Source organism: Ochotona curzoniae, unplaced genomic scaffold (genome assembly GCF_017591425.1).
Source record: "Ochotona curzoniae isolate NIBS_2020 unplaced genomic scaffold, NIBS_Ocur_1.0 contig_883, whole genome shotgun sequence".
Lineage (NCBI taxonomy): Eukaryota > Metazoa > Chordata > Mammalia > Lagomorpha > Ochotonidae > Ochotona > Ochotona curzoniae.
Genome location: NW_024466599.1, coordinates 49,449,524 through 49,463,766, shown reverse-complemented (window position 1 = coordinate 49,463,766; position 14,243 = coordinate 49,449,524). Strand labels below are relative to the sequence as shown.

The 14,243-nt window shown below is 35.7% G+C and overlaps 1 protein-coding gene across 7 annotated transcripts in view; it reads right to left on the bottom strand.

Moving 5' to 3' along the window:
* The window catches only part of PSME4 (proteasome activator subunit 4), a 96,262-nt gene that overhangs the window by 40,691 nt on the left and 41,328 nt on the right, over positions 1-14,243 (bottom strand). For 6 of the 7 annotated variants that reach the window (XR_005885191.1, XM_040993471.1, XM_040993472.1 and 3 more), the window contains 10 exons: positions 13,738-13,924; positions 12,887-12,976; positions 11,806-11,870; positions 11,434-11,584; positions 8,823-8,921; positions 8,552-8,621; positions 8,025-8,092; positions 5,383-5,598; positions 4,747-4,904; positions 3,833-3,928 (listed from right to left, as the gene is read on the bottom strand). Coding sequence is in view for 6 of the 7 variants with exons in the window: in XM_040993471.1 (XP_040849405.1) it covers positions 3,833-3,928; positions 4,747-4,904; positions 5,383-5,598; positions 8,025-8,092; positions 8,552-8,621; positions 8,823-8,921; positions 11,434-11,584; positions 11,806-11,870; positions 12,887-12,976; positions 13,738-13,924 (1,200 nt within the window). In the remaining variant the exon portion in view is untranslated. The remainder of the gene's footprint in view (positions 1-3,832; positions 3,929-4,746; positions 4,905-5,382; positions 5,599-8,024; positions 8,093-8,551; positions 8,622-8,822; positions 8,922-11,433; positions 11,585-11,805; positions 11,871-12,886; positions 12,977-13,737; positions 13,925-14,243) is intronic. The other variant, XM_040993474.1, reaches the window with a different exon arrangement.

Sequence of the window (14,243 nt, the reverse complement as noted above, 5' to 3'; positions counted from 1 at the left end):
GGGTTACTCACCGTGGAGTAGTAACTGTTTCCTTTTCTGTGTGCAGCTTCCCCAGCAGAGCTGGGTAGTTTCCTGGAGGTGCCAAGAGAGGTTAGCTAGCCCTGCCCCTCAGTGCATAAGAACACATCCTTTCACATAGCAACGAAATGGTTTCATTCTCAGGCCTTAAGATGGTCTCACTCTCAGACCTTAAGAATGATTTTTTTTTTGAGTGAAAGTTGATAAAAGCTAAGGTTCTAAGAATGATTTAACAGATCTATCAGACGAAAGGGGGAACAAAGTAAAATGAAATATATTGAGAAGAAAAGTGATGACTCCTCTACCTTGAGTAACCCTGTTTTTTAGAGGTTAGTTTTTTTGCATTCTATGATAGCTGGTTAGACCTCAAAGACTGTATAGAGTGCACCGCAAAAGGAGAAATTAATAGTGGTCTCAGGGTTAAGGCAAGTATCCAAAATTTCTGTGCAACCTGGGAAAGACATAATACAACTTCCACATCTTACAAAGGTAGAACCAAGAGCATAAAGTTACGCCACAAATACTTGAAACATTCAAAGTTCTAACAGCAAAACAGAGGTTCCATTTTAAGATTAATTCAGGCAACCTGCGATATCTGACAAAACTACAAAAAATTCATATTGTTTTTAATTATACTAAACTAAAAAAAAAAATTACCCTTGATTGTTTTCAAGAATCTTAATATATGCATCCTCTGAAACTACAAAGTTAACAGCATGTCCCACACAGACCTATGTTGCTAGAGGCTCAGAAGTAAGTGTGAATACCCTCAGGTAGATCATTTATACTTGGGCTTAGTTTCGGAAAAATATTTGTCAGTCTTTTGTCCATAACACAGAAAATAAGTTTTCACATTTTGTAGGCATTTCCCTGTACAATGACATTAAAATCATTCCTTATCTTCTACTAGGAACAAAGATTTTCTTACAACAGAACTCACAAGTAAGCTAGGTTTCTATTTTTTTCCATCATCAAACTTTTCAGAAGACAAATTAACATGCACCACCTTTTTATGTGGAAGGCAAACAAAACTGTGCAACCTAACAAAAATAATTAAAGAAGCTACAATATTTGACAAAAGATTTATATAAGAAAAAAAATTTGCAAAGAATCACGTGTTGCTATGTGCTGGTATATTAGTAAATATATACTATCTTATAACCACAACCAAATCAATACAAACAAGAGATATTACCCAGAAGCCACAGGCCTCCCAACAAAGCATTGCTTACAAATGTTTGCTTTTCTCTTCCATCCAGTTCATCATCCATAGATAAACTAATAGCCCTCTAAATTAGGCTACACAAACACTCCTTTTCCATAATAGTGATGTCACATTACAGAAAAACAAAACCATGACTGAAGTTATTTTGACTTTTCATTCAATTCAATTTGTATTTAGGAGACTAAATAAATCCATGCTAGAAACTGTGAAGGCTATTTTTTATTATTATATTTGGTGAGAATTTGCCAGCTGTAAAAGTGCTAAAATGTTTCTTATAGGAGATACATATAAAAGTTAAAGTTTACTAAAGTAATCTGAAATTTTTGATGAAAGTAATATATATCAGCTGTAAATTGAAAAGAATGGTAAGAATTATCTAAGCAAAGACTCTGTAAAATTCATTTCTTGGCGATGTAAGGGCCAAGGAAACTGCACTGTAGCAAAGCAAATTAAAACACTGCCTACAACAGCAATATCCCACACAGGTGTCATTTCATATTCCGACTGCTCCATTTCCAATGCAGCTCCCTGCCAATTTGCTTGGGAAAGCAGTGGAAGATGGTCCATGTGCTTGCACTCCTGCACACATGTGAGAGACTCAGATGAAGCTCCAGGGTTCTGGCTTCAGCCTGTTCCAGCCCCGGCTGTTGTGGTCATTTGTGGAGTAAACTAGATGGAAAATTTCTCTCTCTCTTTCTTTGGCTCTCTGTCTCTCCATTTGTAACTCTGCCTTTCAGATAAATAACTCTTACAAAAAAGGGGGGGGGCAGGGAACAAAGAGTTGTTCATTTATTTTAATTCACATTTGTGTAAAATTATCCTATACAGATGTAACTATAAAGAACTGAAAAAAATTGGCACTTAAAGATTTTCAAAATGTATTTTTGTCTTAGTTGCAAAATCTGTATTAGAGAAGATGCCTGTATCTTAATATTTCAACATACAAATATTTATTATCAAATACATTTAACACTTTGCCACCCTTGTTTATTACTGAATTTTTTCTTTCAAATGTGAAAAGTCTAAAGTACTATTTTTTAATTTAAATTATATTTCCTTTTCTACTTTGCCAGGAAGAGCCTATAAAGGATACTTAAGATTGACCTTACAGCTTATTTTCCAAAATAATATAACTACTTATGTCCTTTGGTATTAAAAAATGTTCATAATATATTCTTCTCTTTAATGAAAATGCCATTTCATTTCATAAAAATCTAGTTAGCTTTATAATAAGCAAAAACATAGACAGAACTCTTCCCATGATGAATGTAATTTTCAAAGGATGATCGGGACTTCTGCTTTGCAAATTCACCACTACAGAGCACAAAGCATAGGTTAATATGAACTGCAAGGAAAAAAATAAGCCCTCTGAACCATTCCTCCAGCAGTAAATCCTAACGCTCACTCAGTCCTAAAGACAGTTATACATCCTGTTGTTTTAGATAAAATTATTGGATTGAATGATCACAGTTATTATTACACATCTACAAGCAGAATTCAATCTATTCATGTGATAAATTTATTAAGCATAAACTCATTTTTTTGTGAGCCACAAAAGGGCTAAGGTTTTACTATATTACTCTGTTAAGATCATGGAATGGGGAACAAAAATAATCAAAACAACTTTTCTAGGCCTCACATTTTGAAGTACTGGCTTAAAGTCAATGATCTCTTATGAGATGAGCAAATTCCTAGACAACTTACTCCTTCCTAAACTTAATAAACAATCTGCTAAGCTCAATGCTTAGAAATAGTATTCAGAGTGAAACAAGTGGGAATCATGAGAAACTATAGTTCCAAGAATGACTATACAGAATATGGAAAGATAAGTGAGCCATATTTTTAAACCACCCCCTGAAACTTTTCAAGATGGCTGCACTATGAGCAAGTAATTCTTTCCCTTGTGTCTTCTGAGATGAGCAAAAGGATAAGTTATTGATTTTTATGTGATTTTCATAAACTTTCTCAGTAATATGACACTGACATTGAAAACAAAATAATCTTAGAATACTGAAACTTTTACTAAATAATCAAACTGAAGTCATTACATTCCTCATTCTAAAACAATTTTCTCTGTGTAAATGGTAGCACTTGCATGCTAGCAATGAATTTGAAATTTAAAATACTCTGAAATACACTTAATCATGAGAGCAATTTGATGGCTCTAAAGAGTTCAAATTTTAATAAACAATACTAAAGAAACATTTAAAAATACCCCAGTTCTTTCAATAGAAAACCCTAAATCCACACGGACTACAGACAAAACAAAGTACTTGTCTCTTCTCGTAACCCCATTAAACTAATCTATAAACTTAATATTATCATCAAAAAACCTTAATATTACCATGTGGATATTTTTTAGTAACTACAATTATTCCATCAAGATTCCATCTGAATTAAGCCTTTAAGAAGTCTGTATCTCTCAGCCTGTGCCTCAAGTACTTTTGACCTAATAATAATAATAATTTTTAAAAAAGGTTAAAGTGATACATAAACAGCAATAACAAAACTGGTGAAGTGATTTATTCACTACATCTTAAAACACCAGTGGCAAACAGCAAAATATGTAGAGTAGTTATTTTTACTTACAAGTTGGCAACTGGCTCTCCTTTCAATGGAGGTAGTAGGTTTCCTGAGCCAATTAAACAGTTGTGTACTATGGTCAAACTCTGTAGAATATCATCTCTAGAAAAGATATTTCCATATTTTAGATTTCAAATCTCTAGCCAACAGGGCTTTTACAGGCTAGGACAAAGTAAAAAATACTTCATGATGTAAAGATATACAAAGTTAAGGCAAATAGTTCAACATCTTAAAAATATGGATAGCTAAACAGGCATTTAGAATATCAGACCTACTTGATGTAAACATTCTAAAAAATTAATCACAAATAATGGAAATTTACCCAGTGTGAAACAATTCTGAATTTAATCACCTCTTACCACAATCACTATGATTAAAAAGAGGGAAAATAGTGTGCACCCTCTAAATAGAATCCTTTTGAATTTGTTTATTAAAGATTTCTGGAATGATAACATACTACGTTTCTTACTAATATTTCAGAAATCTTCAAAGATCAAACTTTAAAAGTCAAATGTTTTCAAATAACTATTTCTTGTTACTTCCCTCCGCGCCAAAAAAAATCTCACAAAGAAGGTCAGCAATGTGAATTACTACAAATAAACAATCTAAAAACATTCAAGTTGAGTCTAGTAAAAGGAGAATTTTTTTTCAAAGGGGGTATACTTTTACACTTTCCACAAGATACTTAAGAAAAATCCAAGTAGATGATAGCTCTGCCTAGAAACTAGCAGAAAATTTCTTTAAAAGGTCTAAATGTAAAACTGCCAACAAAATCTGACTGGAAATGATTCTTCTAAGTCTCCTTATGGCAGTTTTCAAGTTACATATTAAAAATGAATACAACAAACATGAGAAAGACACAACAAATTTTCTTTGGCACGAAACACAAAAATACTAATTGATTTAAAAAGAAAACCAACCTAGACATTTCAAGTTCTCCATCTCCACAATTCTCCAGTTTGGCGAGCTCAGGCTGAAGAAAAGAGTCCAACAGAGAGAAGGCGAAAGACACTTCTTGTTGCGAAGGAACATGCCACTGGATCCCGAGATTCCACAAGTCGCCAGGTTTACCCCAGTCCTATAAAAAACACCATTTGTGAAAAAGTTGAGAAGTGGAGAACACATATACATTTAGAGTTTGTAAGAAATACAAACCTAATTTAGCAAACAATGTGTCAAAAAGACATATGATAAAATTATCTTATACCTTCATTCTGACTCCTGGAGAGTTTCCCAGAAGAGCCAGCCAGTAAGTACACAGTAACAAATAATACAATAATAGCAGTACACCCAAGGATATTTAACTTAGCAATAAAATTGTAGAAACTAGGAGGTTAGATCTGACATGCTAATTTATTTCATGTTTAAACAACAAAGAAAAACTAGAATTTTAGCTCTACATCAAGTGAGACAGTGCAAATATAATACATCCTAATAAGAGTTTTAATAACATGCTTTGAAGTATAAAACTGACATCTTTGTACAAAACATGCTTTGAGATTCTTAGAAAAGAAACCCAGTATATCCTTGAATCCTAAATTATTGAAAGTGCTTGCCTTGATAGGGAAGTATTCAGAGGGAGGCTTGTCAAAGCCCCCTGGCACACTGCAGTACTCTGTAGGGTAGATTAGTGTAGTGGAACGAAGAAGATGGTGCAAAAGGTTACAAGACAGAGTGTAACCCTGCTTACAAGTTAAACGTAGGGTTCTCTGGAGGATCTTTACAAGCTGCTCCCTATAAAGAAGCAACTTCTTCCCATCCACACGAGTAATCTAAAATGAACACAGGTAGAGACAGTAAAATTATAAGATCAAGAATCAATAACCAACACAACATTGAATGGCTACCTAGTGTTTTTAAATAACAAACTCATTTTATGTCTATCATTTTAACTAGATTCTAGAAACTAATCAATTTTAAATATCAGAATACATGGGCCTGGCACCGTGGCATAGTGGCTAAAGTCCTTGCCTTGAACGTGCCGGGATCCCATATGGGTGCTAATCCCTGCATCCCGTGCTTCTCAACCAGATCCTTGCTTGTGGCCTTGGAAAGCAGTAAGCAGTTGAAGATGGCCCAAAGCCTTGGGACCCTGCACTCATGTGGGAAATTGCAACATCTCCTGGCTTCGGATCAGCGCAGCACTGGCCATTGTAGTCAATTGGGGAGTGAATCACTGGACAGATCTTCCTCTCTGCTTCTCCTCCTCTCTCTATATATCTGACTTTGCAACAAAAAATAAATGGGGCCCGGCAGCGTGGCCTACTGGCTAAAGTCCTCGCCTTGAACACACCAGGATCCCATATGGGCGCCGGTTCTAATCCCGGCAGCTCCACTTCCCATCCAGCTCCCTGCTTGTGGCCTGGGAAAGCAGTCAAGGACGGCCCAAAGCCCAAAGCTTTGGGACCCTGCACCCGTGTGGGAGACCCAGAAGAAGTTCCTGGCTCCTTGCTTCAGATCGGCGCAGCACCGATTGCGGTCACTTGGGGAGTGAATCATCAGAAGGAAGATCTTCCCCTCTGTCTCTCCTCCTCTCTGTATATCTGACTTTGTAATAAAAAATAAATAAATATTAAAATAAATAAATAATAAATCTTTAAAAAATGATAAAAATCAGAATACATTTTCTGAGTTAAGCTTTCAATATGCCATAGTAACAATCATTTCAAAAGATTATCTCCTTAAAGAGATAAAATTTACTTAAATGTTTCTCACAAAGCTGAAGGGGATCAAGCATTAAGGGTCTCCTGGAACAGAAGTGGAACAGTCAGGACTTCAAATGATACCCATTTGGAATGACTTGCTGCAGGAGGCAGCTGCAAACCGCTACTCTCAAAGCCTGGACTAATTTCATGAACAGAAGTAAAATTTGATTAATGGCCAAATTTAAAACATAGAAGGAAAAATAACCTGTAAAATATAAATTTTTCTGAATAGCAAATAGTTTATTGGTAAGTACATGGCATCAATGGTAATTACAAATTCACTTGAAAGAAGCATATCAAAGAAATAAATGCTTGCTAATTATCAGAAAATCAGTGACCATTAGGGCTATCATACTGAACTTCAAAATCATTCAGAGGCGAACCCGAAAGAAGGCTCATCCTCTCATCATTCTATATGGAATGAGTTCATAGTACCTGGAATCTGTAGAATTGCAGATTATCATCTTCTAACCAAATTTGACCTGTTGGCACAAAACTATGGCTTTTAAAGAAATTTGATGGACTAGTGGTGAGGATCTTGTCTCCTTCCAAACCAATTGCTCTTTTACAAAAAAACCTGATCTTGGGTCATTTGGGCTTTTGCAATCATGTCACCTCTAGATATCACAAAAATGTCAACTAAAATAGTATCTGAATTTGAATTGTGCTTACACAATTCCAATGGTCCAGAACATTTCAGAATATCACCAATGTATTCAAAACCTCAATGAGTTGTGTGGGCTGTGCCACAATCAGCCATAGGTGTGCTACACACTACGTTCAACCTTTAAGGCAATTCAGAAAAATAAAAATTCAAAGCATGTCTCAAAGAACATGTAATTAATCCATGGTTTCAGGATTCCTGGGCCCAACACAAGGCCTTAAACTGTTTAATTAGTAAGTTACTCATATTACAATTAATTTATGAAAATTCAGCTGAACAGATGGTTAGATATGTAGTAATCAATAATTACCATGCTGCTTTGAATTCTTTGATTACCAGGGTATGAGATACTTTGAAATTATGCAGAAGTATTAATGCATTTTCAAAACTTCTGACTTTTCATGCTTTAACCCTTTGTAAGAAAGGACTAAATATTTTTTCCCTATGACTCTAATTCTGTCTTCCAGCATCTTTTTGTTTAAGAGTTACTGCTTTGCTTATTTGAAAGCAGAGCAACAAAGCAAGCAAGGAGAGAGATATTCCATCCTATAGCTTACACCCTGCCTTGGTTAGGACTAGGACAGTCTGGAACTCAGGAGCCTCTAATTCCTTCCTTCCTCACATGGGGCAGCACAATCCTGAAAATCCAAGCCATTTCCCAAGCACACTAACAAGAAGATAAAGAGAAGCAGAGAAGCCAAGACTTGAACCAGTCCTCCAACGTGGGATGCCAGTGTCACAAGTCAGTTTCGTTTCAGTACAATACCAGTCCCAAGAATTAACAAGTAACATTCTCATATTTCTTAATCCAAAGATTTATTTGTAATACCTCAGATAAAAGTTGAAGATTCCATAGTAACTCCTTGTCTAACTCTTCTTCATTCAATACATCATCATCTAAAAATGGCAAAATAAAGAAAAAAATAAATAAAAATGGCAAAATATTATCAGAGAGAAAAACTATACATCTAAGTAAAAATATCCATATTTAGTATTTCTATTTAATGTTTTTAATGCAGAGGAAAGTCTCTTTTATGAAGTTTTTTCTTTTATGAAAGTGAACTAGTTATAAGCAGAGCTGGAAACTTCATTTAGAAGAAAATAAACATGAGGCATGACTTCTACGCCTCCACATCGCACAAAATAAGTGGTAATTTGTGAAGGTATCTCTGGTGAGCTATTGTATAAAATATTAATGGAAAAATTAAAATTTCTAAGCTAACAGTCACCCAGGATATTATCTCTTTTGGGGGTAATTCCTCTCCCCTCCCAAAATACTAAGTAAAACACTGCACAGGCTAACAAACCTGTCATTGACAAGCTTTAACCTAAAACCAAGAAAACCCTAGGACTTACTCATTGTAAGCTGAGTTATAACACCGCAGCAGTGAGGAACAAATAACTTCAAAGATTCTTCTGGGCAGCACTGAAAATATACTTGTATAAGTAAGCTTTTTAAAAAAGGCAAATATTTAACATTTATAAAATATACTACACAACTATGTTCAGTGGTAACAACTGTGTATTTAAAGTGTAACAGGTGTTTCTGGAATAACTTATACAAAATCGCTAGGTAGTGAGTCATAAACTGATTTGTTAAAAAACCCCCACAAAAACCACGACTTACCTTTACAGCAGCACGGCACATATCTGCCACCATCCGGCCTGCTACTCTTGTTTCAAATATATGTGAAATAGAAAAATTAAAAACCTTCTGAAGGGCCACCTGGGAAGACAGATTAAGAAAAGAGAATGCTCAGGCCACATGTTTCAGGAAAATAACATCATATGCAACATAGAAGAAAAATGATAAGTATACTCAACCTATGCCAAAAATAACTAAATGAGCATCTTAGGATTTGCTTGGTAATTTTGCATTTGGGTCTACAAACCTTTGCAAATGATCTAACTTAAATACAGTATTTTATATAGAAGATTCTACTTGCTACAGAAGCCTACTCACAAATTTCACATGGTGAACACAAGCTGTTATTATCTTGTTGGTTAATTTTTAAGAATAACATCTATTTCATGATCATGCATATTTTTAACTTTTACATGCAAACAATGTTCAAACCTGTTAATAGTTATAGTTTTCAATATACAACTTTTGACAATAAGAGATGATTTATGATAGTTTCATAAACATCAATAAATATTTCACACATTTAGCTATGGGATAATTTAACTTCTATTTACTTTAAACTTATTTATTTGATTAATAAAAGAGAGAACTAGAGGGCTGCTGTTCTTTGAAAGACTGGGGTAGCCAGTGCGGGGCTGACTCTGAAGACAGGAATTCAATCCAAGTCACTCATGTGGTGACAAAAACCCAATACCTAGTGATATCCCTGATTCAAAGCCGGCACTGGGAGGAAGCTGGAGTCAGGAGCCAGAACGCAAGGATTTTAACCACTACATTAAATGTCTGCCTGAGATTAACTTTTAACCAGGATTAATATATTTAACAGCAATCATCTCAAATGAAGAAGACATAGAAATATAAAGTGTGGTGTTTGCAGTGCCACCATGCCAAGTGAATCCTGGTTCAAGTGCCAGCAGTTCCATTTCTCATCCTTATAATGTGTCTGAGAAAGCAGCAGATGTCCAAGTGCTTGGGCCCTTGCACCCACGTGGGAGACCTGGGAGAAACTCTCGGCTTTGGGCAGGCCCAGTGTCAGCCATTGTAGCCATGTGTGGAATGAATCATTTGATGCAAGACCCCTATCTCTGTCTTCTGTACCTCTGCTCTTCAAATAAACCAAACAATCTTAAAAACAAACAAAACAAAAAAACTATATATAAAATGTCAGCTAGTATCAATTAAGTTAATAGTCATAATGCCTTTATGAGAGCAGCTGTTTTCAACTCATCAGTTAGGCTGATAAATAAAATGTAACATGAAAGCATAAACAGCAGAGTGCATTGTGCCAACACCCCATGCTACAGTGCCCATTCATGTCCCAGTAGCTCTGTTATGTTTGTGTGCTTGCTCCAACTCTACCAACCCCCTGCTAATGTGTCTGAGAAAAAGCAAGATTATGACCCAAGTAACTGGGTCCCGGTCACCCATACAGGATCCCCATGGAGTTCCATGCTGGTGGCTTCAGCCTGGTCTATCTATTGTAAACACTTAGCAAGTGAACCAGCAGATGGAAAATAAATGTCTATCACAGTCTCAAAGTAAATAAACCTTAAACTCCCAAAGTTCTCTCCTGAGTAATCGTTTTAACTGTAAAATTTTACAATACAGTTATTTCTTATTATTTGCAGTAGTTACATTCTCAAGTTGTTATGAATGCCTAACTATCAGAGAATTAGGTTCCTGGGTGTCTCTGGTCACAGTCATATCATCAATAGATAGGCAGATAGTCTTGCTTTAACTTTTTAAATTTTATTTCTTTGAAAGCATAGTTCTAGAGAGAGCAGGTCAGAGAAAGATTCCTCCATTCATTTGCCCAGCCCTCAAATGTCTAAAACAGCCAAGAAAGGACGAGGCTGATGCCAGAAGTTTCTTCCCGTTTCTCCCAGATTGGTGCTGCGGACACTTGCTGTTTTACCAGGCACATCACCAGGGAGACGAATCTAAAGTGGAGCAGCCGGGACTCAAACCTGTGCTCATGTGGGACAAAGGAATTGCAAGCAGTGGCTTTACCCACCATGCCATAATGCTAGCCCCTACAGCTACCTGATAACCTATTGTTGATTAAACAAAACAGCACTACTACTTATACCTAATGTTACATAGTTCAGTTCTCTTAAGCTTAGGAAACATCAGTACCCAAACATTCAACTTTTGGGGGGGGGAGGGGTGTGTGTCTATTTTTAACATTTATTAACAGTGAAATCACCCATGAAAGCACCAAAATGTGGAAAATGTGGCAGTAAAAAGGTCACAAAGATACTTGTTTAGGAACACTAAAAAAACAAAGCAGAGCATCACCTTGTTTAACTTCAGCTGGAAATTCTTACATCAGCTAACTTAAATGTTTGACCACTCCATAAGAAAACCATTGACTTTGAGACTACTAATAAATCTGAGCAAATAGACGGGTTTGCAAATATAGAATTCATGGGTAATAAGGATCAACTGCACATTCTTTTTACATTTATTGTGAGTAGAAAGGATAAACAGGCATGACATGATATACACACGAAATAACCAGAAACATACTTTTAATAAAAGACTAATAAAACTAAAAAAATCAGAAGTTAATTTTTTACAGTCACACTCTTACCATAAATATTTCTTTGGAACACTGTGTGAGGATTGTACTAAACGTAGAAGAGAGACCTAATTCGACCAAACTCTCCAAGTGAGTCATTTTTTCAGTTTCTGTTTCTTCCCTGGTTTGTTCCAATGTGCTACTTTCTATAAGTCCAAAACATCTAAACAATTAAAAAAAAAAGCATAATTTTAGCAATTAAAAACTGGCTTAATATTTTTGATGATCGTTAGGTAAAACCTCTATTGTCTTCTGTAATTTCCAAAGAACCAGCCTTAAGAATATTAATTATAGCTTTAACAATGCAGGGAGAAAAGCCAAGGTTTTGGATCAAGACACTAATTTTCCTGAATAAAAGAGGACAGATCGGGGCCACAAGCTTACCTGTCCATAAACTGTAGAACAAAATCCTCAAACTCAGCTGTGGCTGAACAAAGTTCTCGTTCCACCTGTAACGTCCCAATACAGACAAAAATCACAAAAAGACTTTGATTTTTTAAACTAATTATCACCTTCCAAATAAGTCTAACAGTAAATTATATTGGATAAAGAGCACTATTATTAAAAAATTATGTAGAATTTGATATGATCCATGTTATAAGGATCAAAATAAGCACTTAAGAGCCATCCTTATTGGCAGATTTTTAAACTGCTGGTATGTATGTAAAGCTCAAAATCTCATTACTTAAACAGCGAAATAAAGCAATTCAGGTAAAAACACATTTGCAACATAAAACAATAACTACAATGCAGTATCCAAATTATTTTGAGGGAAACTGAACAACAAAGAAAATAGTTTTTTTAAATAATACTTATTTATTTTATTGGAAATCAGATATACGGACAAGAGGAGAGACAGAAATACTCTGTCTGCTGATTCACTCCCCAAGTGGCCGCAATGGTCAGGGTTATGCCAGGAGCCACAGCTTTTTCCAGGTCTCCCATGCGGGTGCAGGGTCCCAAGGCTTTGGGCCGTCCTCCACCACTTTCCCAGGCCACAGCAGGGAGCTAGATGGGAAGCAGAGCAGCCGGAACAAGAAAGGATGCCCACATAGGATCCCGGTGCATGGAAGGAGAGGACTTCAGCCACTAGGCTACCATGCCGAGTCTCAGAAAACAGTTTTAACAGAACTAGAAAGAGATAAAATCTTTCTTCATAGATTCCAATCCCCTGGAGAGATTTATCCCTAACTCAGCAGCATGATGGACACCACATTGGCTGAATAAAACACCGAGAAGAGAAACAAAATTGAAATATGCCTCCAGATGTCAGTTGTTTACAGAAGTGGCCTACATTTGATTTACTGCCTGTGGCAGGTGCTCCTCACACTCTTAGCAATGACAGTCTGGCCTTCAATTCATGCACTTCTAGTCACAAAATAGGAACCCTGAGAAACACTGCTGCACATAATATAGTCAGAATTAAAACTCAGTTAACCCTGTGATAACCGGAAAGCATCCTTACTTCTGTGAGGTCATTTCTTTCTTGTAGTACAGATGAACAATCCACTAAAGGCACCAGAGTAGAAAATGTTGCTATAAACTGGAATGTGATCTACAGAAAAATGCAAAGGATTTTCAATGTTAGTTACATAATTCCAATTCAACATAAGTATACTGTAAAATACAATAAAGTACCCAAAGAAGTTATTATGAGGGAAATTCCAAAATCTTTATATTTTTCTGTTAGAATTCGGCATTTAACTATTCCTCACAATTCAGTAGCTACAACTTTACTAATGAAATTATACTGAATTTATTTTCATAACTTACCTATTTAGAATTCAATACAAAGTTCTCTAACCTTCTGTCAATAATAAGTTACTCTGCCTAGCACCTAAAAAATGTAGCAATGTCTAAGAATAAACAGAAACTGCTAATGCACATACTGAGGCCAACTAAGAAAGAAGGTAGCTCTAAAAATGATAGATCTGAAGACATGCATAAACATAACAGAGAGAGTTCACTGTTATCACATGCTGTCTTCAAGGCAGATGAAGGGAAGTGCAAATGATCCTACACTATGATTTTTATCATACATATTGAAGAAACAGGAATGAGCTATAAAGCACTGTATGATTATTAATTATATACAGACTACATAACGTAATTTACTATTAAAGGAAGGTATTATACAGACTGACTACCCTAACATATCTAAATGTATGCATCTATAAACACATCATCAGTTACTTAGCAGATTTTAGATCAAACTTATGTACTAAAGTGTGTCTAAGAGAAATTAGAAACATATCAATTTACACAACTAAAACATCAAAGCATAAAACAAGATCATCAGAAAGCCTGAATACCTACCATGCATTTACTAAAATCATTTGGATCCACCCCAGGCAATGCTCTCATCAACAGAGGTAGCATGTGTGTTGGACCTTCAGGAAACCACCTGCCCCCGGATACCAAACTGCGGGCTACTCCAATTACACAACTTAAAGTGGCTGTGAGCTGGTGAGGTTCTGTCAATGTCTCTAGTGCAGGATATGTTCTACAGTTTGAAAGCAGAATTTTAAAACATTAAATGTAATAAGTTCATAAGCTACTAATTTGATTGAAAGGTTTATAGTCAGCATCAAGTTAACAATTTACACAAAGGAAAGATACACCAAGACTACTGCCTGTATCTCCACCCCTTTGCTTCTTTGCCACCTTTTTCCATCTAAAATGCAGTGACAAGGAACAAAAACTTGCAATAGCTGCGTTAGACTAACTTAGTAGTCAGTGGGTATTAATATAATTCTCAGGAACAATGAATTACAAATGTTCTTTCTTTTTATAAAAACACTCTTACTAAAATTACTCTCATA